General features: G+C 50.3%; 1 protein-coding gene across 6 annotated transcripts; it reads right to left on the bottom strand.

Moving 5' to 3' along the window:
- Positions 1-27,257, bottom strand: RNF24 (ring finger protein 24). Of its 6 annotated transcripts, XM_079306103.1 has the most exons (8): positions 27,138-27,212; positions 25,345-25,472; positions 19,103-19,185; positions 9,872-10,021; positions 4,078-4,120; positions 3,242-3,283; positions 1,380-1,459; positions 1-236 (listed from the first exon to the last, which is right to left on the bottom strand). In XM_079306103.1, the coding sequence occupies exons 4-8, from the start codon at positions 10,012-10,014 to the stop codon at positions 98-100; spliced, it is 447 nt and encodes a 148-aa protein (XP_079162229.1). In that variant the 5' UTR covers positions 10,015-10,021; positions 19,103-19,185; positions 25,345-25,472; positions 27,138-27,212; the 3' UTR covers positions 1-97. The 6 variants fall into 6 exon arrangements, with proteins under 6 accessions (XP_079162229.1, XP_079162232.1, XP_079162228.1 ...); XM_079306106.1 differs by lacking the exon at positions 25,345-25,472 and having other exon boundaries at positions 27,138-27,238; XM_079306102.1 differs by lacking the exons at positions 25,345-25,472; positions 27,138-27,212 and adding an exon at positions 21,402-21,542.

Here is a 27,257-nt window from a genome sequence, read left to right on the forward strand (position 1 = left end):
GGCAGGATCCGGGGCTGCTCAGCGGCGGCCCAAGTGCTTTGGCTGTGTCCGAGCGCCGCGGGCGGGCGCGGCCCGGGCCCGGCCCGGGACAATGGGACTATACCACGTTCTGCGAGCCGGGCAGCGGCACCTGCGGCGGGCCCGGGTCCGGCTTCCCGTGCAGCTGCGCCAGCTGCAGCACCGGCATGTTACACAGGGGACACACCTTCCGCACCTCCAGCCACTTGATGAGGCACCTGCGGCACGACACGGCGGTCAGGGGGGCTCGAGTGACATCGGGGGACACCTGACAGCACTGGGGACACGCCTGACATTGCTGGGGACACGCCTGATATCATGGGGACACACCTGACATCATGGGGACACACCTAATATCACTGGGGACACACCTGACACCATGGGGACACACCTGACATCATGGGGACACACCTGACATCACTGGGGACACGCCTGATATCATGGGGACAAGCCTGACATCATTGGGACACACCTGACATCATTGGGACACACCTGACATCGCTGGGGACACACCTGACATCATGGGGACACACCTGATATCATGGGGACACACCTGACACCATGGGGACACACCTGATATCATGGGGACACACCTGACACCATGGGGACACGCCTGACATCATGGGGACACACCTGACATCATGGGGACACACCTGACATCACTGGGGAGTTGCAAAATTCCCCCCCAGAGCCCCTTTCCCCTGCCCTGGAGCTTTGCTGCTGCCCAGTTTTTAATTCACCATTTGGGTGCCTTTATGTTTTATTGGGATTTTTTTGGGGAGGTTCTCTTTGTGTATATAGAGGGATTTTTTATAGGTATGTTTTATATATAATTTGTATTTATATTTATACTTAAATCTGCATATATTTATATTTATAAATATTATAGGGATATAAAATCCACACACCTACCAAAAATAAACATAAAAGGTGTCTGTGAAACTACAAACACAGAATCTGTAAATAATACACCAATAATATACAACCATGTATATAATGTGTATAAATAAATAAAAATTATGCAAATAATTCTGCTATTATTATACTATTGTCTATGTTATGTGTTATATATAATTATATATTATGTTATATATTATATAATATATATGTATAATATATAAAATGCAATTTATATATAGTTATATATAGTGTATCAAGTATATATGGTATAGTGTATATACAAATGAAAAAATATGTAAATATATAAAATATAAATATAATGTATATATAAATATAAAGCATATATAAATATACAGAGAATATAAAATATCTGTAAATATATAGTAGGCTATTATGTAGTTTTAGCATATAGAATACTATATAATATTATATAAAATATTATTATATATAGTAATACTCACTTCCTGTGGAAGGCATGTTTGCAGGGACAGATCCCCAGCTCGTCCTTGGGCTTGAACTCCTCCAGGCACACAGCACAGATCTGCAGGGGGAGGCACAGGGATGGGGGTCAGAGCTCAGGGAGCAGCACTTGCACATAAAAACCAATGTGGGTAAAATCATGGAATGGCTTGGGTTGGAAAGGACCTTGAGGATCATCTAATCCCACCCCTCATGGGCAGGGACACCTCCCACCAGCCTGGCCTTGGGCACTGCCAGGGGTCCAGGGGCAGCCACAGCTGCTCTGGGCACCCTGTGCCACCCTCACAGGGATAATTTCCCCTAAAGCCCTTCCCAAATTTTGCTGCCCAAGCTACAGTTGTTTCTTTCCAGCAGGAAGGGACCATGGAGCTGGGAAGTGTCTGAGGTTTTAGGGTGCAGGGGGATGGATCCATGCTGCTGCCTGGTCCCTGGCACCAGGAAAAGACAATGGGCTGCTGCCCTGCCTATCCCACTTCTCAGCCAAAACCTCCTTCACCCTGCAGCCAACTCCTCCTGACTCATCCTGGAGATCCCAGGGGATTTTGGATGCTCCTGGGTGGTTTTCCCAGCCTCCCTGGCCTGGGATCTCTCAGTGCAGCAGGGCCAGGTGCAGCTGTTGGGGTCACCCCTGAGGAACACACACACACACCCCGAGCTCCCCCAGGGCCTGGGAGAGGCAGAGTGATGGAGAAAGGGGAAAACCAGGCCCAGAGAAGGGAGGGAAGAGCTGGGTGGGCTCTCTCCCTCCCCAGGGCTCTGGGCAGCTGCCCCATCATGTTGGAAAATTCCCTCCCCGACCTCTGCTTTCCAGAAACACTGACTGCAAATGCCAAAATACAAATGCCCAAAATGGTATTTTGGAGCTAAACCCTTGCAGGCTTTTCCAAATCTCAGCAAAGAGCCCAAAAGCTGGGAGAGCTGCAGACAGCTGGGAATAGAGGTGGAGGAGGAGGAGGGCTGAGCATTATCAAGGCCATTCCCGGCTCTGGCACATTCCCAAATCCCTCCCCCAACCCATTTCTCACCCCAGGAAGTGCTTTGAAGCCTGTGTGCAGACAAAATCCCCACTGCAGGTCGATTTAATGGGACTGGATCAGAAACAGGGGCCTGCAGCAGGGGCTGCTCACAACCCTGGGGCCCTGGGGATTTACCCTGGGGGCTGTGGGGAGTGAGGGCCAGGATAAAACGTGGGATGGGCTCTGCTCAGGGGATTAAAATAAAATAAATAGTGGCTTATGAAGAACTGGAGCTGGTGCTGAGCAGATGAGCAGCCCCATGCCCGGATGTGGGTGGGCATTTTTGTTCTCTCTGCTGGAATAAATAAATCCAGGCTGTGCTCTGATGCAGGATTTGAGCAGATTCCTGCTCAGATTCATCAGGGAAAAACGGGCTGTGAATAGAAATGCTCAGCCCCAAAAAGCCTGGAAAGCCATGGAGATAAACTCAGGTGTTTCAGCTCTCAGGGGTGGGGAGGGAGGTGTTTATCCTGGTTTCAGTTTGCCCTGCCCAGAGATGGACACTGTCACACCCTGAAGGGGCATGGCCAGAAGGGATGTCCCCACTCAGGGACACTTTACACAAGGGCCAGCCTGCCCTGGCCTCACCCACAGCTTCTTAGCAGGGGGATAAGAAGAATGAAATAAATAACAATAACAATGCAGGAAAGCCCAAGGGGAGCCAGGAGGAGGGAGAGGGTTTAATCCAGGTTTTTGCAGAGATCTTTCCCCATTTCCAAAGCACAGCTGGCTGCATGCTCTGCTCCCAGTGGAGGTGAATTTGAGGGTTTGTCCCCTCCCCAGGGTGAGGAAGAGGAGGGTGAGGGAGCTTTAGTTGACATGCTCACCTCATGGAGGTTCAGCTCCTTCACCTTCTCCTTGAGTATGACCTGCAAGGCAAAGAGCTGGGGTCAGGACAGAGCTGCTGCCATGAACATTCCCAGGAAAAATATCCATAAAGAGATTCCACTGAGTGTCCCAGTAGAACTGGAAACCCCCCAGTAAACCCAGCACAGCCAGGGAGCAGGAGGGGCCCTCTGGGAAAAATAAAACCACAAGGACCAAATCCAAATCCCAAATTTAACCCTCCTGGGCTGCCACTTCATTTTCCCTCCATCCAAGCTGAACACTTGGAGAGAACTATAAATCCAAAACAACTGGGTGTCTTCAGCCCAACTCCACCCAGCTTCCTGCATGGATCAAGGGATCAGAGAGAGAAAATCCTGGAGAAAACAGGACATGGAAGCAGCAGCCTGACACCCACCTCTGGGCTGTGTTTATTGGAATTGTAAGTGCAGGTGGGTGCAGGGAAGAGCTGGGATTGCCATGGAGCTGTTCCCTGGAAAAGCCCCGTGGTTTCAGGGATTTGGAGCAGATCCAGACCCCACAAAATATCAGTTTGGTGACTGGGGGAGGGATGGCATCACTGCTCTGCAGGTTGGAGAGGTTGGGGTGCTCCAGAGGAGGAGATGTTCCCCCTGCTCAGTGGAAAACTGGGACAATTGTGGATGAGCAGGATGGTCCTGGGAGGGGACAATAAAATCAGCAGGGACAGATTGGCCTAAGTGTTACAACTGCCCTTTGAGTGCCAGAAACCTCCCAAGGAGAGGAGCAGCATGTGGAAATCTGATGGATTTGGCATAGGGAGAAGGGAAGGGAAAAAAAAATTAGAGGATCATCTCACCTGTTTGTAGGCATAAAGCTCTTTGTGTGCTTGATGCCTGAGCCTGCAATGAAACCAGAGAGAAATGTGAGGTCAGGCAAAAAAACATCAGGATTATTGTAATACCTCAAACATTCCAGTTCCCTCCTTTCCAGCTTTAACATGTTATATTTTACATTTTTGTATTTCAGAAATGAGAATGGCCACAGGAAATGACGTGTTTAGGCAAAATCCCTTTCCCTGCTGGGAAGGCAACATCTCCATCCCAAAGCACACAACTCCTCCCTTATCCCTCTTCTGACCTCCCAGACATCACCCATGTGGTTAACAGCAGAAAAAGTGGGTGAGGAAGTCACAGTCTGCCATAAATCCCCTCAGTTTCCAATCACTTCTGTGGCAACAACTCCAGCACTGAGTACAGCACAGCTTTTCAAGGCAGGGGGTTCAGACCTGAGCAAAGTCCTGCTCCAGCAGGGACAGGGAAGGAGATTCCCTGCCCAGAGCTTTCCCACCAAAGCCCCCATCTCACTGCTTGGGTGACACTGGGTTCCTCAAACTCAGCTTTATCCTTAACTCTAAGATAAATCAAACCCCATCCACTCCTGGAGCAAACTGAGGGATGGAGAGGAATGGGATGGGTCTATTCCAGGAACACCTGCTGCAGTGGCAAGTCCAGCAGGAATTTTTGGCCACAATCAAAGTGCTGGTTCCATCCCCTCCCTCCCCAGTTTCCCCTCTCAGAGAGCTCCACAAGCATCTGCTGGCTGGAGAAACCCATTCTGCTCCTAAAATAAATACATTTAAAATTAAAATAACCAATATTGCCTCTCATTACCAGACATGGCATTTAATAAAGTGCTTGGAAAACTCAGGAGGGAGATCCCCAGGGCTGAAGAGTTGGCCAAGGACTTTCAATATGGACTCAATGTGTGGCTGCAGGGCTTGGAGAGCCATAGGAACATTTTCCCCAGCCAGCCCTGAGTGTGATTTCACATGGGAAACCCCCTTGCCTGGAATTTCTCTTCTCCAGAAATATTCTGAGGGCTGTCTGAAATCTCTGGCTGTTTCAACCTGAGCTCCTGGGGGTTTTCCAAGCCTGCCACGCTGCAGTGGGATGGAAAAATACTTCCTTATGTCTGACACCCTCCCCCAAAATGCTGTGGGCCTCAGAAGCTGAGGGGTGGGTAAAAATGCACCTTAATGCTGCAGGGAGAGATTCAGAAAATGAGTCCCAAATTCCACAGGGAGCCATCCCTCCTGCTCCAACAATGCTGCCTGAGGAAGCATGGAAAACACTGCAGCAGGCAGGGAGGAGGAGGAGGAAGAGGAGGAGGAGGAAGAGGAGGAGGAGACTGGGGTCTCATCCCTCTGGCAGTGACCCTGAACAGAAACATGAGCAGAAATGCAGGAACAATAGAGCAAACAGGATGAAAGCAGCACAGCCTGCAGGGATCCAGTGCCTGGGATGGAGCTTATGAAACACAGATGGGGAGAAGGAGGCTGGGGAGACAGGCAAGGAAAAACTGGAGACAGGCAAGGGAAAACTGGAGAGAGGCAAGGAAAAACTGGAGACAGGCAAGGGAAAACTGGAGAGACAGGCAAGGGAAAACTGGAGACAGGCAAGGGAAAACTGGAGACAGGCAAGGGAAACTGGAGACAGGCAAGGGAAAACTGGAGAGACAGGCAAGGGAAAACTGGAGACAGGCAAGGGAAAACTGGAGAGACAGGCAAGGAAAAACTGGAGAGAGGCAAGGGAAAACTGGAGAGACAGGCAAGGGAAAACTGGAGAGACAGGCAAGGAAAAACTGGAGAGAGGCAAGGGAAAACTGGAGACAGGCAAGGGAAAACTGGAGACAGGCAAGGGAAAACTGGAGACAGGCAAGGGAAAACTGGAGACAGGCAAGGGAAAACTGGAGACAGGCAAGGGAAAACTGGAGAGACAGGCAAGGGAAAACTGGGGAGAGAGGCAAGGGAAAACTGGAGACAGGCAAGGGAAAACTGGAGACAGGCAAGGGAAAACTGGAGACAGGCAAGGGAAAACTGGAGACAGGCAAGGGAAAACTGGAGACAGGCAAGGGCAAACTGGCCTGCAATGGAGTAGCATCCCTCTCTGTGGAGCACTGAGTGGCCACCAAGGGTTGGTCCCTGTTATGGGACCCTGAGCCAAAGCCACTGGAGCACCCTGGAGCAGTGGTGGGGAAGAAGTGACCACCTGGCCATGGATTTGCACAGATCTACAATGCCCTGGGTTGGTGCTGAGCCAGACAGGGAGATTCTCCCCCAAAAAATTCCTCCCTGGAGGTTCTGGGGAGCAGCACGAGCACATCTGGTGCTGAATTTGAAGCTCAGCCTGCTCCTCCTGGTCTCTGAGGCAGATGGATCCTGGTGCAGCTGTCTGAGGAGACACTGATCCTGGCAAGCTGCTCCCTGCCCATCCATGTGTCAAGTGCTGGGACTCCCGAGGAATTCCTGGCAGATGTCTGACCCAGATAAGGGACCACACAGTGCCTGGCTGCTGATCCTGTGTGCTGTCACCCTCCCCTGGCCTTTGGGATCTCTTCCCACAGGACTGGGAGCTCCCTGCTCCTCTGGGTGACTGAATTACCTACAACAAGTGAACAACTATGGCTGTAAAATGCAGAGGAAAAAAAATTCCCAGGTTTGCCTCTGAGATTTCTGTATTAGTTGCTTTATAGTAGGAGTAGAAAGGTCCTGGGCTCTTCATGGAATCACAGAATAATTTAGGTTGGAAAAGGCCTCCAAGATCATCAAGGTCACCACTAATGCATTTCCCCAAGTGCCACATCCACACAGCTTTTAAATCTCCCCATAGGTAAGGAATCCAACACTGCCATGGGGCAGCTGTGCCAATGCTTGATCATTCCTCAGGTGAAAAATATTCCCAAATATCCAATCTGAGCCTCCCCTGGCCCAGCCTGAGGCTGTTCCCTCTCCTCCTGTCCCTGTTCCCAGACCCCCCAGTGTCCCCTCCTGTCAGGGAGTTGTGCAGAGCCACAAGGGCCCCCCTGATCCCCCTTTTCTCCAGCCTGAGCCCCTTTCCAGCTCCCTCAGCCCCTCCTGGTGCTCCAGACCCTTCCCCAGCTCCATTCCTTTCTCTGAACACAAAACCCAACCACTATGTTGAATCCTGGCAGGTCTGAAAGCAGAAGGAAACAGCCCTTAAAAAAAAGGCTTTTTAGGTGCTGTGTACCCTGAACCTCCCAGAGGTTTTGAGCAGCTCCAGGCTGGGCAGGGATGAGCCCTGGATGATCCACAGCAAAGCACAGAGAGAGGATGCTGCAGACTTGACCCACAGAGAGGGTGGCATTGCTCAGCTCAGCATCCTTCTGCACTGGCTTTTATGGGACCAAAGGCAACATAAGTTATCACTTTCATTAATTCACCAGAGATCAGACACAACCAGCTGCCTGCAAAATTTCATTTCCTTGTTCTTCCTTTTTTATCAGTAATTTTGCCAAGCAGAGGCAGCAGCCATGAGGGACCTGAGCTCTGACCTGAGTGGTTTACAGGAGCACAACAGCTCAAGGTTCACCTGAACAGTGCACAGGCAATGATGATTTTTGTTGTGAAATTCCTACTGGACTCTTGTTTTGAGCCAGCTGAATTAAAAATGTCACTTTTCCTCTACTTGGAGCAGGCAGCACAGTCTGTATTGACACAGCTGCAAAGCAAAGCCCATGTCCTCTCCTCCCCCAGCACATCCTTTATTGAATGCTGTCAGCTCTGTGATTTGGGGTGAATACACCTGATATTGGTTTTTCCACACTCTGGATGCCTCCTCAGGTGGGGATGGGGGAGAGCTGCAGGGGCTGCTCTGATCCAGAGCAGGAGATGAGAACCAGAGCCTGAGGTTGGTGTCATGAGCCTTGCTTTTGGTGTTTGCCAAATATTTGGAGATGTGGAGTTATGGCAGAGGAGGGAGAGGAAGGGCTGTGTTGATGCTGCACCTATGGGAAAGCCAGGAGCTGCTGTTCCATCCCACAGATGGAAGCAGAGCCCTGCAGCTCTGAAGGGACCACCCTGTCCTGTTGGTCTCTCTGCCCTTGCAGGTGGGTGGTCCTCATCCTGTTGTCCACCTACAGTGCTTCCCAAACCCCCAAAACTCAGACTTTTATATCCCAGACGAGCTGAGATTACAGAGCAGCTTCTGTGGAGGTGGATACTCCTAGGACACTGGCACAGCTCAAACCCTCCCAATGGGGGCTGCAGGATCCTGTTTTGGTTCTGTTCTGCCAATAACACAGCTGAGGGAGGAGGTCTGAAGAGTAGAGTAGAGTCTCTCTAGGGTTTTGGGCTATAAAGGGATCACTGGATGACCTAATCCAACTCCCCATCTATCATGGGTTGCTAAATAGGATCTGGGGAACAGGAGCCAAAATGTCTCGTCCAGAAAGGTCCTTGGTCTTGATTTAAAGACCTGAAGAGACAGAGCACTTGCCACTTCCTTGCTGGCTTCTCTCACCACTTACTCACCCTCTCTCTCTTACACGCCTCCAGCTTCTAAATTTAAAGATTTTCTGGCTTGACCTTCCAGACATTACTCCTTGTTATTCCTTCTTTGGGGCATAACACACCCAGCAAGTGCTCAGGAAAATACTCTCAAAGTCCAAACACTTATTTCTATTTTCTAAGTGAGCCATATAGATTCAAGTTGCATCTGAGCAAAACAAGTCCTTGAGTCCTTTGAACATCTCTGGTCTATTTTCATACATCTTCAAAACAAAATTTTCATAATTGGGGGGGGGGGGGAAATTAAAATATGATGCCCAAGCAGCCCAAATCACCTCTTGGTAAACCTGGGTTTGGGCTCATCTGCATGTTTTATGAGATTTTGCTTCATACAGAACTGCAAATGGGTGTAAATTATCAAGTACTTAGAAGGTTGACACTGAAATCTCATTTCCCTGGTCTACAAGAGCAGGATAAAGAAAATTCTACCCTGGTGGGACTGGCTGCTGTGGTGCAAGGAGAGACAAGGTACCTGTTTTACAGAATACAAAGAAGGGATGTGATGGATCACAGCTTGCAGGGAGCTGGGGCCAGCTGGAAATAGAAGGGAAGGAAAAGGGATGGAAAAGGTGGAGAGGAGAGCTCTGGCAATGCAGAATTTTGGCTGCCACTGCTGGCAGAGTGTTGAACTCTGCTCCCAGGCACAGGTTGAAGCACAGCCAGCCCCCATCTTGGGTTATCAGCAAAACTCCTCTCCATCACCACCTCAATTCTCAGGCACTGTGGTTTTTTCCCCACTTGCCTCATTTTCCCTCTGTCAGGAAGAGTTTCTCCTCTCAATTAGCAGCCCAACAATCTCCCCAATGGCCCATAAAATAATTAAAACAAGCCCCAAACTGAAACAACCTTTAACCCTGCCATCCTGCTCCCCCTTTGCTCAGATTAACACATCAACTCTGCATCATTAATCTCCAAACTGTGCTGTTGAAGGAGCAATTTGTGTTCAATAACCAATGGAGCAGGTATTAAACATTCCTTAGGCACGCAGGACACAAGTTACTCATTACAGAGGGAAATGTGTTGAAACATTAAACAGAAAGCAGGGACCATAAAACATCCCTTTCCAGGTTTTTTGAGAAGCTGATCACAATTCCACACCTCTTTTAGCAAATATGTATCTCCTGGTTTTAAGTAGATAATGTGACTGCTTTGTGGGGCATCAGGTTGACACAGGATGTGTGAAGGAAACTGGTGCAGCCAAGGAAATGTGCTGCCATCCTCTTTTTGGAGGGATCAGTGATGGGCCTGGGAGCAGGGAAGCTCTTGGAGGGGAACATTCCCTTACCTGATCAAGTAACAACAGAAGAGCAAACTGAGGATGAAGACGAAGATGGCTGTGCCAAAAACCACGATGTATATGTTGAGAGGAAGGTTCTGGAACCCAATGTTAGGCATCCTGAAACTGTAATGCTGGAAGTCTGAGCTCATGGGTAGGCTGTGGAGACAGGGAGAAAACACATGGATGTGACATTCCTGAGGGATGCACTTTGCAGAGCAGTAGTCCCTTGAATGGATGAGGAGGGGGCTGGAGATGAATTCTCACTCATCCCCCACTCCTTGCCCAAAACCAATTCCCATCTTGGTAACCCTGAAAACAAAGCAGGGCTGGATCAGCTGGGGATGGGATTTTCCTTCTCCCACTGTGAACTTCTCCTCCAGCTCTGTTCCTTTCACACATCATCCTTCAAGTTAAACACTGGATGAGATGGATGGTGAGAATTGCATGCAAGCAGCCCCAGCTGCAGCCAGAATTCCTCAAACCCCCCAGAAACTTGGTAAAAATACTAAAAGCAGCCAGGAAGCCTTGAAGCAAGGCAAGTTTGCCTTCCCCTCTAGTGGATTCTAAGACTGACTCCTCATTCCAAAGAAATCACCCAACAAAATAATCAAAGATAAAAAGGAAGAGGACAAGGACATTCCCAGGACACACAGCAGCACAGCTAAGAGAAATTATGGGGAGACTATGGACTCTGTGAAGGAGGCTTTGTTTGTTTTTCCCATCTGAGACACAGGTTTGGTGGTTTAAGAGCACTTGTGCAGGTTTCAGCTTTACTCCTCAGCACAGCCCCAGGCTCCTTCCCCCTAGGAAAGCCCTGAGGCACCAGTAAGCAGCAGCCAAGAGGAAGAGGCAGCAATTCTGGCTGTCATGTTCCACATCTGGGACCAGTGACCAAAACCTCCCTCCCCTTGGAGAGTCCCAAATAAACCCCAAGCAGCTGCCTGGGATAACAACTTCAGCAAATCCTCTCCCCCAGGATTTTAATTGCACTCATTTATTATCTCTTATCTTCCTATAATTCTCTGAACCGTTCGCCCTCGGATGATCACAACCGTTGCTGGCCACGCATAAAGTTCCCCTGCCCCCAGCTTAGAAAAGGAAGTTAAAAATACACCTTGTTTTCCCTTCTGCCCACGGGAGAGCAACGTGTGATGAAGTTTTACAAGCAAGGAAAGTACCTGCAAAGTCTGAGCCCTGTTTCCCAAATAAAATCAGCGAGGGATAACAAAACCCTCCCCTGGAGCGGGGAGTTTTCCAACTGCACGGGGTGGGAAGACAGCGGGGAAACCACGGGATCTGAACCCACACACGCCAGGGAGTGATGCTCCAAAATCCAACGAGTGTCCCTCCGAGCAGCATCCTCACTCCCCAACCTCCCTTGCCCCTCGAGGCCCCTTTTTAGCCCAACCCTGTGGGCTTTCCCCTGACCTCCCACGGGCAGCAGACTCACCTCTCATCCCGCCTGCCTCACCGGGACTATCCCCTCGCTGATGGCAACATCCCTGCCAGCCCCAAACACCCGGGAGCCTCCTTGCTCCGGCTGCTTTCAGTTTCCTCAGCTCGCTGGAAGTTTCGAGGCGATTTCTGGTAAAGCCTGGATTTGATTAAAGCCTCCAGAGAGCAACACGCATGTTCAGAATTCAGAACCTCTCCCGGCCAACGTGGAAACGCTGCAGAGCTCGGGGAGCCGGCACAGCCCCCTGCCAGCGCCGGCGGGGATGGGATTTTATAGCCCAGCAACCAGCCAGCTCACACTCCACCACCGAAGCCTGTTCCGCTCAGCTGAGCCGGTTTGCTTTGCAAATAGATTTTTCAAAAGGCCGATCCGGCCCCCAAACCTTTGTTCCCAGCTCCGGCGGGGTTAATGCGCAGCTCGGGGCTGGGGTTGGGTTTCAGCCCCGCTGGGTCACAGGGGTTTGGGACGGTTCAGGGCTCCCCTCGGTCACGCTCCACGCTCCTGGCATGAGATGTTTCAGCTGCCCCACCTCGCCCTCGGGATGATAATCGCTGCCTCTGGCTGCCTCCAGTTCCTCAACTGTCCGAGAGAAACCTCCAGAGAAACCTCCTCCCTCTGGGAAAGCTCCAGGTGACTTTTCGCAAGGAAAAAGAGAACTCTTGAAGGACAGGCAACAAAGACAACCAGTTCTGGACTGCTGCTTTTCTTTCCTTTGCAGCTCTTTTAACTTGTGATGCTCTTCTCAGCAGTCCCACTAAGAGATCCCGTGGGTAAGGAACATCCAAGGCTGCATTTGGGGCAGCAAATTCAAGCCAGAAAAATCCCTCATGCTCGTATACAGCCAGTCCCCACATCCATGAGCACAGCTAGAAACCATCACAGCCCTCAGCAAATAAACAGTCAGCAGAAACACAGCTCAGACCAACCCCCATCATCCCACTATCCTCCTACAATGGAACCATTTCTCTAATATTTTTCCCCAAAAGGGTGTCACAAACACAGCCACGACCTACCTGCCAGCCATGTCGTGGGGGCTCAGCCTGCTGGGGACAAATCCCACACCAGATTCATCCAACCCCCGTGTGAAACAACCTTCTCCACATCAGAGCTGCCCTGGTCCTCCCTCCCTCCTGCTGTAACAGCTGAGAAATGTTACAGCAAAAAACACGGAGGTTGAAGGGGAGAAATCAGTTAGTCTGCCCAGGATCCAGGAAACTGTTAACTTTAAAGGGCTCCAGTGAAATCTGAGGATTTCAAGCAGCCAAGATTTGGGGTTGTTTTTTTTTTTTTTTTTAAGGGGAGTGGGGGGGGGAGGAACTGTATTTTAAGCTGCTTCAAATTTGCAAGGGCGCAGCCAAAAGAAATAAAAAAAAGAGCCATAAAGAAGGATGAAAAGTTTGTGGTGCAGAACAAAAGCCTCCCTGTTGCTCTCGCTGTGGTCAAGGCATCTCAGAGCAGGGAGATGATGCTGGTGGGGCATCCATGGCCCCCCTGGGATGGGGTTTTAGGCTGCACATAGAAAAGGGGATACTGGCACAGGTTGTCCAGAGAAACTGTGGCTGTCCCATCCCTGGAAGTGTTCAAGACCAGCCTGGATGGGGCTTGGAGCAACCTGGGATAGTGGAAGGTGTCCCTGCCGTGTGAAATGGGATGGTGTTTAAGATCTCTTCCAACCCAAACCATTCCATGATTGTATGAAAAATAACAAGGAATGGTGTCCTGGGCTGCAGAGAGCCACAAATGCCAGAACAACCTGAGCTCCACATCTCCCTCCTTACACCCTCCAGTGACTCAGCAGGTGGGGCCAAGCACATCCAGGTTTCTCCAAGGAGGACAAAACCCAGCTTTAATTAAAAGCCAAGTGCTGGTTAATGGCCCATCGAGCAGCCAGGGAAGGGAGTGTCACAGGTCAGCGCTCCTGCGTGGCAAGGCTTTGATTACAGCTGGCCTGTCAAAGGTAAACCTCAGCAAGCCACGTCCCAAACACATCCCCATTAGAGCCACAGCAAACCTTTCATACGTGGGGCCAACCTTGCACCCAGAACGTTCCTCAGGAGATCTCACAGGGATTAATAAAGGGTGCAATTGACTTCTCACAGGTAGAGAAACTGAGGCAGGGAGGAGGAGGGGCAGCAAGGCAGAGCTGTGCTCCCTGAATCAGGGGGGGTGACACTAGGGATGGCACTTTAAGTAATGCCATGGGCTGAAAGCTGTAGATTTTTGCTTTCCTGCTGCTTTGCATTTGAACTGTGTGCTCCTTCTTGAGGTTTTACTTATTAAAAGGAGCTCCTTGTACTTTTTCAAAATATTTTATTATTTTTTATTTATAACATCAGTGCATAAAGGGGTCATGCATGTGCTGTGCATCCTCACACCTAAATACAGCCCACATGCTGGGAGGCTTCTGCCTCTGCTGTTGTAAATAAACTCTTGTTTTTAGAGGGATTTACTTTATGTTTTCAAGACAAACAACTTTCTCCACAGGGGTTCAAAGCAAACTCAGACTGAATCTCCTCAGCCATTACCTGGGGAAACTGGATGGAGCTGGTGGTCTGGGCATCCCACCTGCCAGGCTGGCAAAGTCAACCCATTTCCAGGAAACAATGAGCCCCAAACACCCAGCAGAGCCTGAAATCACCAATGTCAGGGAAAAGTAAATGCTAAACCATGGCCAAACTTCAGGCTGAAAAGTTTTATCGATGGGAAAGGTTTCAAGCGGGCGTGAACGGCGTCTCCAGTTTCAAAGGCGTTTCGCAACTGTTTCAGACAGGTTTAACCAAAAGCGTTATTAACTCGGTTGAAAGTTAAACTGGGAGCAGCTGACAAGACCTTTCTGAAACAGCCCAAGCTGTGCTGCAAAGCAGGGTATTCTTCCATGGAGTGACTCTACAACAGGAGGGTTATTTAATGGCTATGACTAACGGGATAATATTTAAAAGATAAAGATTCTTCCAGGTGTTAAGAAGCAGCAGCCAGAGACGCCCTCATTTAACTTGCAGGCAAAAAAGTCCCCCTCGTGGACCCCAAAAGGAAAGCAAAGCCCTGACCTCAAGCAGCTGGAAGGAATTTCCTTCAGCTCTGTCTCTGGTGCAGCGCCAGGATCCGCAGCGTGGCGATGGGAAAATCACAGGCAGCTGCAGAGCCAACCCCAAACCAGCATCACTGTCACCCCAGAGATGCCACACAGCTGCACCACCTTTGCCTGGCATGGAGTGAGGGGAAAACAGTGCTGCTGCAGCCAGGGGAAAGCCTTTGCTGTCCAAAACCAAGGAACAACAGGACTGAGCATGAGGGGAAAACAAAAACTCTTGGCACGATACAATTTCAAAGAGCTACGATGGGGATGCCGCATGCAGCGCCAGCTCCGAGCATCCAACCTGACCCAGATCCTTCCCTCCACAAACCTGGCAGGGAATGGAGGAGTGTGAGGGATGGTGCAAGGCTTGGCAGGGTTATTGATTAGTGGGATTAATGTGCTGGAAGTGGGAATATCCCAACAGGTCCCTCACAGCACAGGCAGAGTCGTACCAGGATCCAGCAAAGCTTGGCTGGGGTGATGCGGCACCATCACAGCAAACTGAAAGGACTTGTGGGTGTCAAACAGTACAAAAACCCACTTGTTTCACCCATTTTGGCTGCCTGCAGGTTTGGAGGTGTTGGTGGGTTTTTGTTCTGTGCCTGGACACCCAAAGAACCAAACTGATCTCCAAGCACAAAGCACTTCAGACCTTTGATCCCTTCTCGCTGAGAGTGGATCCGATGCTTTTTTTGAACTGGAATCAGGAAATTTCCTGGCTGTGTTCCCCAAGTGGCTGACACCAAACACAAAACCTTTAACCCTCTCCACTGCCTCTGGGCAGGGGACACAGAAAGTGATGTGACAACACAGCAAAACAATTAGAAAAAAATAGAAAAGCCTAAGGAAAGCAACATCTGGCAGCATGACTGTAGTGCTGCAATTTCCAGCAAGTCCTTCTGATTCCAGACAGTTTAAGAAACAATTAATCCCAGAACTTCAAAACTGAAGAGAAGCTTTAAGTAGGAAAATGTTTTTGCTACCACTGGCAGAGAAACATGCAGAAATGGGTGAGCTGCAGCTCCCATCACCCACTGTAAAGCCAAGTTCTTTCCCCCAGCACCGTTGGAAAAGTAAACCAGAGGTTTGCTCAGGGCTGATTTTGCAAGTTCCAGGAAACAGGCAAAAATAAATAGAAAAAAAAATAAAATCAATAGTGCTATTTAATACAGTCTGGAGGAGGGGGAAGCAGAGTTTGGAGGAGAGCCCTGCTTGAGCTGCCATCAGGAATGAGAGCTGGGAATCACTTCCCAGAGCTGGCAGTGCCTCTCTCAGGCTCACACGAGCTGCCCAAGTACAGCTCAACTCACTGCTTGGAGATGAAATAACACTTGAGGAATTTTTCCCCTTTGGCCTTGGGGATTTGTAATTATTTCCCCCTCCTTTTCCTGGCATGCAGCTCCAACGTCATGACCTGGTGAGCTCACTCTTCCTCCCAAAAGTGTGGTGGGAAAGGATGTGCTGCTGCCTCCTCCTGCCCCCAGCCCTCTTTGTACTCCTGAGGTGAAAAGAAAAGGCAGGAGCCACCACTTCCCTTTATGGGCTGATGGTGGTAGGACACACATTATTAAATTTGGGTGTATTTTAGCCCAAAAAGAGCAATGAGAGCACAGGCAAGTGGGAATAATCTCCCACCTTCATTTGTGGTTGCTTTTCCTCATTTACAGTGTTCCCCAATGAACAGGTTCCTTCGGGAATACAAATTGGAAACTCCATGAGAAACATTCAGCCTACACAGCTGAAGGGTCAGTGCAAAGAAATTGGTGTTAAATACTCCAGGGAATTTGAAAATTCCTGGGTGATGACACAGAGCTGTGGGAAGCAATGGGGACTCCCAAAATATCACATTTGGAAGGAAAAAAAACCAAAACACTTTGATCAAGTCATCTTCAGGCTGAACCAGAACCAATCACTTTCCACAGAGCCAAAGAGCAACTTGCCCTCTCCACTCCAATATTGAGAAGCAGATGGATTAAACAACTTCCTGAAACCCTTTTTTCCCCCCATTTCCTAAGCTCCTTTAATGAGGGGAAAAAAATAATAATCAGTGCAAGACACAGTGATCAATAATCCTACAAAATCCTGCTGGAGACAAGCACTCTGGAGCAGTGATGGGATCACAGCTGCCAGCAGCCATCCCATAAAGACAGTCAGAGGAGCCAAGCACAGTTTGGGAACAGGAAAGCAGAATGATCTCGTTTGCACTAAATAAGGTTGCTAGGTTATGGATTTTTGGGAGGGGGGGCATAATCTGAAAGGGGATCCAGATGGCTGTAAAGCCTTGTGGTGGAAAAGCAGCATGAGGCCAGAGAGGGAAGAATTCCTCTTTATGCTGCTGCTGTCTGCTCCCAGATCCTGGGTTTCAGTTCTCAGGAATGCACTCTGTGGGTCCTTTTAATTGAATCATTTTTATCTGAGGTAAAAATTAAGAAGAGGTAGCTGGATGGAGAAGAGTGAAAAAGCTGGTGACTGGATACTGGGGAAAAGAAGTCCATAAACAGATCCCAGAGAGCAGCTGCTCCCCCAAACCCACTTTGATCTAGCCAGGTTTGTATTTTACAATTCTGACAGCCTGAAAAAGGCTTCAGGAAAACCCAGACAATCCCAAACCCCAGCCTGCTGGGAATTCACACCAATGCCACATCACTGCCATTTCCAACTTTTCCTAATACTTCCAAAACATGAGCTGAACAGTCTGTCCATCCTTTCCTGGTTTTCCACAAGTACTGGGATTTAGGGGAACATTTGTGTTATCATTCCTTCTCCCTTGCTAGCAGAGACTGGGATGGTTTTGCAACACTTTATAGAGTCCAGCAAAAAAACCTCCTGGGAGTCATATGGAAACAGGACAAAAACTGCTTCACTTCTACAGGACTGGCAGAAGAAAAATGGCTGCAAGGAGGGAAAACCCCTCAAAATTTAGCTGGAAATGGAAAATGGAACTTTTCCACAACCAGACTTGCACAACCAAGTGATGTGCTTGGAGAGAAACATTCACCAACCAACAAATGCATCACCTCCTCTCAGAGTCTCAGCACTGAGGGTGATGCCATGGGGTATCACCCTCCTTCCCTGTTCTCCTGGAATCCTGGCCTGACCTTAGTGGGATGCAGAAAATGAAGGGACCTTAGTAAAGATTGACACAGGTTATTTAGAGAGGTTGTGGACTCCCTGTCCCTGGAAATGTTCAAGGCCAGGTTGGAGCAACCAGGTCTAGTAGAAGGTGTTCCTGCTCATGGAAGGGTGCTGGAATGAGATGGTCTTGAAGGGCCCCTCCAACCTAAACCATTCTGTGATTCTGAAATCCAGGTGTACTCATACCCCAGGGGTCTGTAACTAGGAGGTACAAGCAGGTGTAAATTTTCAACATCACCTGCCCACACCCCTCTTTTGCCCAGGGATGCTTCTTCTTACAGGGGTTCCTCATAAGCTGAGCCCTAAATAAGCAAAACCCCAATTTACAGCTGTGCTGCTGATACACAACTTTTTTTTTTTTTTTTTAAAAAGCAAAGCAACCCAAGCACCTTTTGTGAGAGTTACTTCAAATTTCCATTTTTCTTGCAACTGACCCGAAAAAAACCTGCTAAGTACTTTTTGAATGTTTCAAGGCTACAAAGTTAAAAACCACCAGTGAGAATTTCAGCTGTGTAACAGTTTACTGTTGGATCTCTACGAATTCCCGAGTGCTGAATCCCCTGCTAGAAGGGAAAATATATGAGTGGCACTAAGGAGGTGGCTTAGCAACAAGCAGGCTTCGAGTGGCTTTTTAAAGGTCAAGAGAGAACACGATGTCTGGAGCCCTCACGTTCCCTTTTTTTTACTACAATTTAATGACATTTCTGGCCAGCCTGGTTATTAAATTGCTGCCAGCCACACATCTGTTAAACCCAGCCTTTAAATTAAGACTCTTCCCTCCTAAATATCACCCTTTTAAATATTCCCACCTTCACCAAAGTAGGGGGGGAAAAAAGCTTTGTCGGGATGAAACACAAGGAGAGGTCCCAACACCGAGGGGATTTTTAGGAAGTGCTGCTGAGCAGCATCATTGAAATGCAGTGGGAGAAGCCAGTTTTCCTCAGCTCTGTGGGTGCTGCCATGTTAAATCACATTTGGATTCACAGTACAAGGCTGCTAAAATACCACCACGGCGCCTATTGGCACATTTCAATGAAAACGCCGTGGCCTCATTAGTAGAGTGGAAATTATGAGCTTGTCTTTGTATATATTTAAAAGCTTGCCTCTGAAACTCTGCTGGGTCAGGGCCAGGAATTCCTGGCTCCCAGCTCCTACCACTCGGCAGTTCAGGATCACTTTGCTCACACAGGTCAAGCGACCACGAAGCCACCGACCCAGGAGAAAAGGCATTTAAAAACTGCCCTGAGGGGAGAAGCAACAGGGTTTGAATTAAACCCTCCTCCCTGTGTGCTGGTTAGGGAGCAAGTCCTAATGAAAGTGCAGGTTGTAATTAAAAGGATGCAGGAATGTGGGTGTGTGGAGTTTCATGTGCTCCCAACAGCTGGGGTGAGAGCATCCTGTCGGCCCAGAAGCGCCGTTCCCCTCTGGGGATGGACCACAAAAGCCCAAATCCTTTGAAATGAGGGGCAAACTCGTGAAATTACATGTTTTTTTGGGGGATCTGATCCTCTCAAGATGGGAATTTGCAAGTCTCTGTGAAGGAAAACTTTGGGCTCAGCTCCCTACTTACCTGCACGGGCGCCGCAATGCAGCCAAGCCACTCAAACCCAACGTATCTGCTTGAACAGCTACCGTGGTTTGGTGCCAGGGATGCTGGAAGAAAAGAGAAAAACACCCTAAAAATTGCACAAAAATCCAGAGGGAGCAAGGGAAGAGGATGAAGACATGATTTTTAAATGCTTGGATTTGCAGAGGCTCCCAGAAATTGCTTCAGCTCTTGGTAACAGCACAGAGATCCATGTTTAAAATGTGGTGATGTTACGTGGCATAGAAAGAATAAGGGGGGGAGGCTTGGCTAATCCTCACAATTTTATAAGCATCTGAGACACTAATCCCTTGATCTCATTGAAAGGGATTAGAATGACTCCCTTGCCAGGAAATTTAAGAAGTTTTCTACTAGATGTAAACAAAAGCACTGAGCAGCCTGCAGAGATGGCAGCCACACAGAGAGTCCTCACAGAGAAATCTGCACTGGGGCTGGTTTTGGGGTGGAAAAGGGGGATTTCCAGCCCAGTGCTGCAGAGGGTTGTCTGGAATGATGTGGGTGTCTAAGGCATGCCTGATCAGTCCATCTTGAGCCACAGTAGGCTCAAGACAAGATCCCATCCTGGGCAAGCAACCTGCCAGGGATTCACAACTCATCTTTGGGCTCCAACTCTCATGGAAATTGATGCTTCAGCTAAAAAAAAAAAAAAAAAAATCCATCCAAATCACCCAACTCGTTCTGCATTGGCCTAGGAAAATATCATTTTAGTAAGAAGAAAAAAGAGAAGAATCACTGAGCAACAAAACCCAAGTTGTGCCCAGCTATGCAGCAGCTTTCATCCACACAGCTCTGTGGCAAGGACCTGGGTTAATAAGGAAAATATAACACCCTCATGAAAACAGACTGGGATCTGCTGCTACCCTCACAATGAGTGACTCACAATACTGAAGAATAAATTATTTGATATAAAAGATGAAGCAGGCAATGTGCAATCTGAAGTTTGATATCAAGCAGTTTGCTACTAAGTTGGATGTTCCAGCTCAGAACATCAATAGCTGAGATAAATCAATCCTAAAGGAAGTAGAAAGGATTCAGGGGATCCTTTGGAGAGGAAGAGCAACTTTTGTTAGAAAACAGAAGTTTTCTAAGAAGGAAACTAAACTTTTGTCAGTGCTTACTTCTTTCCTCTTTTAAATTCCATCCAAAAAAAAAAACAAATCCAAAGAGGCTCAAGTTCCAACCTCAGTGTAAACAAGGTCTCAATTTCATCTTTAAAAACCCTCCTTTTGGAGGTACCTGATTGGACAGCAGCAGAATCCCTCTTCTCCAGCCCATTCTTCTCCAGAACCATAACAGTTTTAGTCTTTAGGAACAAATATTTGCTTGGCTTTGGGAAAACACCCACTGTCCTCATGCAGACCCATCTCCTAACCCCCTGCAACACTCCCACTCCCAGCTTTAGTGTCCAAGGCTGGAATAAACCACCTGATGTCAGGCTTGCCTCCATCTCCATCCCTCCCACTTGGCTGTAACACATCCCAGGCCTTTCTCACACCTCCTTGAGCTGTTCCTCCTGCTGCATCACTGGCAGCTGCACGGGGAAGATGCTTCAGGAGGAGGAGGTTACAAGGAGGAAGCCCCAAGAATGGTCAGAAGCACAGGACAACTCAGCATCCCTCAGGCACAGCCACAGCTCAGAAAATGATCCATTTTTCCTGCTTTTACCCCCAAACAATGCTCAGCACAAGGGTGAGGGTGTTGTGGTATGAATGCCAAGCAAGACTGGGGTGCAGGGCTCAGCTGACAGCTGAGCACCACCAGACAGGCTCCAGCCAGCTCATCCCAATTTATTCAACCCTCAAACCATGAAACACCACACAATCCCATCCCACTTCAGATGGCCACCACCGCCACAGCCTCCAAAAGCCTTATCTTTTATCTCACAAGCCAAGAGGGCAAAACACCATCCAATGCCTCTCAACTCAAAAGTGAAAGAAAAACCCCAACCTCGCAGCTGCGTTTGAACTGAGCCAGGAAATCGCCTCGGGGGAAGCCCAGCTTGGCCAGGGGTTTTTACAGGGAACAATAGGAAAATGGGAGTCGTTAAAGCGAGGAAATATCTGCCTGCTCGGGACAAAGCTCTGCGAGCAGAGAAGTTTAACTCGGTCTTACAATAACCCAGCGATTTAACTCCGAGAGTCAGCGGCAGGCACAGTCCACTGATCCACTCGGGTGGATTTGCTGTATTGAAGTTGTACGATGGGAGACTCTGATCCCTCCCACCCAGTTTGGATGGGTAATTTGGCTTCACCCTCTTCCTTACCTGCCGGATTGCTCCTCCTGGATTTCAGTGGAGAGCTGAAATGCCCTGGTTCCACCACTGGGAAACCGCACAGCTACGGAGCTCTCGTATTTTCCCTGAAATATTCCCGTGAGCCAAGAAGCTGGGAAACCCAGTCCTACTGCACAGGCTGGTGGAGCAGCAGTGGGAGGGCTGGAACCGGGAGGGCTGGAACCGGGAGGGTTTGAAGAGGGAGGGCAGGAACCGGGAGGGTTTGAAGAGGGAGGGCAGGAACCGGGAGGGTTTGAAGAGGGAGGGCAGCTCCCTCCTGCTCAGCACTTTCAGTTTCTCTCTCCAAGCGCTCTCCTGGCGCGACTTCCTCTAAAGCGCTTTGCGAGTGAAAAGCTGCATTAGCGGTGGGATTAATCCTCTGAGGGGATAATAAAATCACAGAATCAGGGAATCGTTTAGGTTGGAAAAGCCCTCTAAGGCCATCGAGTCCAACTGCTAACCCAGCAGTGCCAAGGCCTTCAGTAACCCGTGTCCCCAAGTGCCACTTCTACACAGCTCTTAAATCCCTCCAGGGATGGTGACTCCAGCCCCTTCCACGAAAAACTGGTGTCAAAGGCCCTGCCAAAGTCCAGACAGACACACCCACAGCCTCTCCCTCATCCACCAAAGCACATCACCTTGGCATAGGAGGAGATCAGGTTGGTCAGGCAGGACCTGCATGTCACAAACTCACACCGGCTGCCCCAGATGCTCTGATTGCCCTGTTGGTGCTGCGTGATCTCCTCCTGTCACCTGACTGCCAGTCCTGCAGTTCCCAAACTCCTCCTTTCTGCCCTTCCCTAGCTGCGTTGTCACATCTGCTCACTTCCAGTCAGTTGGGACCTCCCAGTTAGCCAGGGCTGCTGGCAAATGATGGAAAGTTACCCCCATCCACTGCAGCAATCCATTTGTTTGAGTCATCCATCCCACGTGGCTCTGTGCTGGCCACAATGTCACAGCTTTTCCTGATGCACAGTGGCTTCCAGCTCCTTCTCCTGTTGGTGACCATGCAACTGGCATTGGTGCAGCTGCATTTCAGTTGGGTTATCAATCCCACCACCTGTCTGGAGAAGTCCTATTCCTACATGACCATTCTCAGGGGTTTTTATGGTTTCCAGCATATCAGTAACCCTTATGGCTGTGCTGCCACATGGATCTCCATCCCCTGCCTCCATGGAAATAGCACTCTGAAGAACCTGGCTAGCACACTGTCCCTAAAACACTGGGGTGGGCCTCCAGAATTAAAATAAAACCAAAGCCAAAAAAGCCTGGAGGAGTCATTCCTGCTTAGTTCTCACACTCACAGTCCTGAAGCTGGAGCAGAAAAAGCAGGACATCCCTGCCCAGGCTTCCTGCCACCCTGCCTTTGCTGCTCCTCCTGCTTCTTGGTGTCTCTGCATTTCCCACAGCCTGATTCGGCTGCAGCTCTGGCACTGGAGCAACATGAGACCTCACAGCCTTGGGCTATGCTGAGCCAGCTTCTTCCAGCTAATTTGGTCTGTGAGCTCCCACTGCCCATCCACACACTGGCATTAGGGCCAGGCTCCCCCTGCCATCCCTTCAGCACCACAACCATTCGTGAGCATGAATAGTGGTTGGAACCCTTTAGGATTGTTTTTTGTTCTTTGATGGAGTTTAAGCATGCCAGACAAGTAGAAAAATGACACACTGCCCGTGTTACTGTTCCAGGGAACAGCATCCAAGAATGAGGCAGCTCCATCGCCAGAGGGGACTGCTGCACCCTGGGATGGAGGAGCAGGGCCTGCTCCAGCTCACTGGCAATGTCAAGGCTTTCCCATCCCTCACATCAGGAAGCAAATCACCACTGCCCATGGCTGTAGCAAAACCTGGGTTTGGATCCTCTCCTGGAGTGCATTTTCCATGGCATTTCTCAAGCCACTGGGCAGCACCTGCAGGGCTCAGGCGATGACTGGGCTCACTTGCAGTGATCCCAGTGTCACATCATCGCTGATGCTGCTTTAGAGCCCTGTCAGCAGCTCAGGGTGGGGACACGGCCACTCCTGACCTGAGTCTGAGCAGTTCCAGGGCAACAGTGACAGGGGAGGGGATGGCTGTGACGGCCGATCTTATCTTGTGTCAACAACACTCAGCTTAAGGGGAATGACTGCAGGAACAAAACCAAACAAACCCAGCTCAGCCACACCAACCACTGAGACTGGGGGAGCTTCAATCCCAAGAAACACCCTCCAGGCTTCCACACCAACAGTCCAAATTGGCTGAGGACCACCAGAAGGACCTGCATCTCCTGCCATGGCCCAAAGAATGGATTTCTTTGGGTCTGCTGTGCAGCAAGCCAGGGGAGGGTCTCAGCCCTGTCACCCCAAGGCAGAAGGTTCCAGGTGCAGGTGGTGGGAACACGAAACGAGCACCAGCTGAGCCTCTCTCCACCTTTTCCACATCCAAGTGTTGTTTTATGGCTGTGAGCAGATCACATGTCTTCTGCCACACAGCCCAAGTGGAGGTGACAGCAGGTCACTGGGAGGGGTGGCCTGAGGGGGAACGCCTGGAGAGATGGTCCAGAAGTACAAAAGCCCTCCAAGCAAAGCTGGGTGTTCTCCTGTAATCCCACACATCATTTAGTCCAGGAAAGCAGCTGGAAGTCAGCTCTTCTTGGGTCAAAACTCCAGGCTTGGTTCAGCTCCACAGTCCTGAGCAGCTCTGCTGCTTCCTCACCATGCAATCATCTTCCTCCTCCACCCCATCACCTGCCTCTCCCCCAGGACAGGGCCAGGACCACTCTCCAGCCAAGATGGCTTTAGCAACCAGCAGCCACCACCTCATTTCCCATGTGTCACTCAATATTCCTCATCTGAAGGTCCAACAGATCCCACAACACTTCAGAGCATGCTGATCTCAAGGTGTCCTTCATGGCTGGTCCATCACAGTTATCTCCAGTCACACCAGGACCTGAACCTGGGAGGCACAAGCAGCAAGTTCCAGCAGAGCTGACCCACCTCCACATCTTGTTCCCCCCAAATCTGAGACAGCCTGTGACCAAACAGCAGACCTGGAGTATCCAACCCAGCCTTGGTGAATGGGGACAAAATCAGCAAACCTGAGCCTAGCAGTGGTGGAGCAGAGCTTTGAGAGGTTGTGGAGGGGATTTCCTTCAGCAGCAAGGCTAGGAGATAAGGGAAATCACCACCACACACACCTCCAGCAGCTCCAGCACCTGCTCAGAATCAGGACTGTCACCTGCCAGTATCAGCCCCGTGACTTGATAAGGGGATCACATCATTGCTTCTGCCTGCTCCTGGCACATGGGGCTGGAAGCATGTATTTTTCCTTTTTAAATATGTTTTAAATACCTCAATTAGTGCATTTTGGGTCTCTTCCACATTGCCTCCAAGCAATCTCTGACAGTTTTTCTGTCAGGGGCTCTATCCTTCCACTGCCAATTATTAGTGGGGCACGGGGTTGCTATTTTTCCAGGCCAGAGGCCAAATTTGTATTTAATTTTAGGTCCAGATGGCACAGCACTCCAGATGCATCAGCTGGAGCATCGAACCTGTATGAATAAAGTAATAGAGCAAACAACATGATTTACTCAGGGGCTATTTGACACGCTTAACGTGCTTTGTGTACATCTGTTGTGCAAAAAAAAATAGCATTCAAATTAATTCAGGTGATGGTTTCGCTATTAAACCCAACACCTGAGGGAAATGAAACAGCAGTAAGAATCTAAAAAATAATTATGATAATAATATTAGAATTTATATTTTGCTTTCTCTAAAGTCAAGTATATATATTTAAGAAAGGCTGATTTCAGCCATCAGTGGGTTTTGTTCTCCTTCCTCTGTCCAAAAAGCTGCTGCTGGCAGTGGGTTTTACAAACCAGGGTCAGAGTTCTCCCAGGAGAAGGGCTGGTGATCCCAGATTTTCAGTGTGGTGGAGAGCTTATGGCTCTGCTCACCCGAGGAGATGTGAGGAGGACACCAGAGGACAACCACGAGATGTTCCAGTTACGTTTCTGGCAAATTCACCCCGTTCCCAGGAAGCTGCTGCATCCCTCTGGCACAGCCTGCAGCCGGGATGTGCTCCCTGCAAACTAAAGCACCCAAAATAACTCCGAATACGATTAAAAAAAAAAAAAAAAAAAAAAAGGGACATTGAGTAGTCGGTTTATCTGCCTGGGTACTCGAAACGCCGCTGTGTAAAACCAGCTGAACCCGCAAACACCCGGAAACAAAGGGATTGGGGGGGGTGTCTTTTTGTGCTTGGCTTTGCTCCGCTCAGAGCATCCTCGGGCTGTGAGAGCCCGTCCTGGCGGCACCCGAAACAAAGGAAAGCCGGGAGCTGTAGGCAGGAGCCAGCTGGGGAAAACCGGGACGAGGAGGAGGAGGAGGAGGAGGAGACACCCGCATCGCCCTCCCCGGCAGCTGCGGAGCCGGGCTCGCGTGTTGCCGAACACGTTATCCATGGCAGGAAACTCGAGATCAAAGGCGAGGAGCGTGCCAGAGCAAGATGTCATCCAAGCCTCCTGCCAAAGGTGTGCACGGGAGGGGAGAAGCAACCCCCGGACACACACGCTGGCAAATCCGACGGAGCCGGCGCCGCTCGTGGGGTGACCCAGACCTACGCGGGTTGTCCTCCAAGACAAAGACAAGCTGAACTGAACAAATAAACAAAACAAAAAAAAAAAAACCCCAAAACCCCAAACCGCAGGAGGTGAATTTTTACCCGTCGGTTTCCAGTCCCCAGGGTCCCACGCACGTCCCCTGCCAAAGCGGCGGATGCAGGGAGGGCACGGACGTGCACGGCAGAACAGCAGCCCAGTGTAACTCCAAAAAAGCAGCTTTTCCCATTTCTGGGCGGTTTTGGAGGGGTTTTTTTTGTTTTTTTTTGTTTTTTTTTTTTTTGTTTTAAAGCAGAAGAAACCCGCAGCGTCCTGTCTCGGCCCCAGTAAAGAAGGGGACGTGTGTGATTCCGAGCCAGCGGCGACAGAGGTGACCGGGGGAGCCTGAGCCGAGCGTGGGGTGGGACCCCAGGAGCTCCCCCTCGCCGGCAGGATGGGCCTGCGTGGGGACATGTCCCCTGTCCCTTTGTGCCGCCCCATCCCTCCGGGACAATGCAGTCCCAGTGCATGGCTGTGTCCTGCTCTGGGCTGTCCCCTCTGCCCCACAAGCGGGACCTTATGGCAGCCCTACAGTGCTGCCAGACACCCCAAAAGCACAGCCCAGACCCCCTGAGGGTGTCGCCTTAGGGGGCTGCTCCATGGGACTGTGGAGCAGAGAGGGAGGGACCCTGTCACCCATGGGAGCTGCTGAGGAGGAGGTGGGATGGAGGGGGAGAACAAGGCACAGGGAGAGGGTCCTGCCCCACAAAGGGCTGGAAAACACCCTGTCCCATAGAACAAGGCACAGGGAGAGGGTACAGCCCACAGAGGGGATGGAGGAGAGACCCTTCCCCACAGAACAAGGCGCAGGGAGGGTTCCCACTGCACAGAAGGGCTGCAAGAGGGTCCCTTCCCTACAGAACAAGGCGCAGAGGGAGGGTCCTGCCCAAAGCGGAGCTGCAAGAGGGACCCTGCCCCACAGAGGGGTGCACAGGGGAGATGGAGAGGGGTCCCTTCCCCACAGAACAAGGCACAGGGAGGGGTCCCATCCCACACGGGGGTGCCCGGCGGGGGTCCCCGCCCCCCATATGGGCGCTCGGGGGGGTTCCGGTCCTCCGGCCCCCCAGGGGGCTCCCGCCCCCCGCACTCACCCGCCGCCGCGCTGTCCCGCCGGGGCTCGCGCCGCCCGCACCGCCCGGCCCGGGCAGGACCCGGATGGAGCCGCCCCGCCCCGCCCGGAGCCGGGCACGGCTTCCCCGCGCGCACCGCGC

Source organism: Erithacus rubecula (genome assembly GCF_903797595.1).
Source record: "Erithacus rubecula genome assembly, chromosome: 5".
In the NCBI taxonomy this organism is placed as follows: domain Eukaryota; kingdom Metazoa; phylum Chordata; class Aves; order Passeriformes; family Muscicapidae; genus Erithacus; species Erithacus rubecula.

Coding starts and splice junctions, on each gene's coding strand:
- RNF24 (XM_079306101.1), bottom strand. Junction 4,121..9,871: donor TTCTGTTGTTACTTGATCAG/GTAAGGGAATGT, acceptor GTTTCATTGCAG/GCTCAGGCATCAAGCACACA. Junction 237..1,379: donor AAACATGCCTTCCACAGGAA/GTGAGTATTACT, acceptor GTCGTGCCGCAG/GTGCCTCATCAAGTGGCTGG.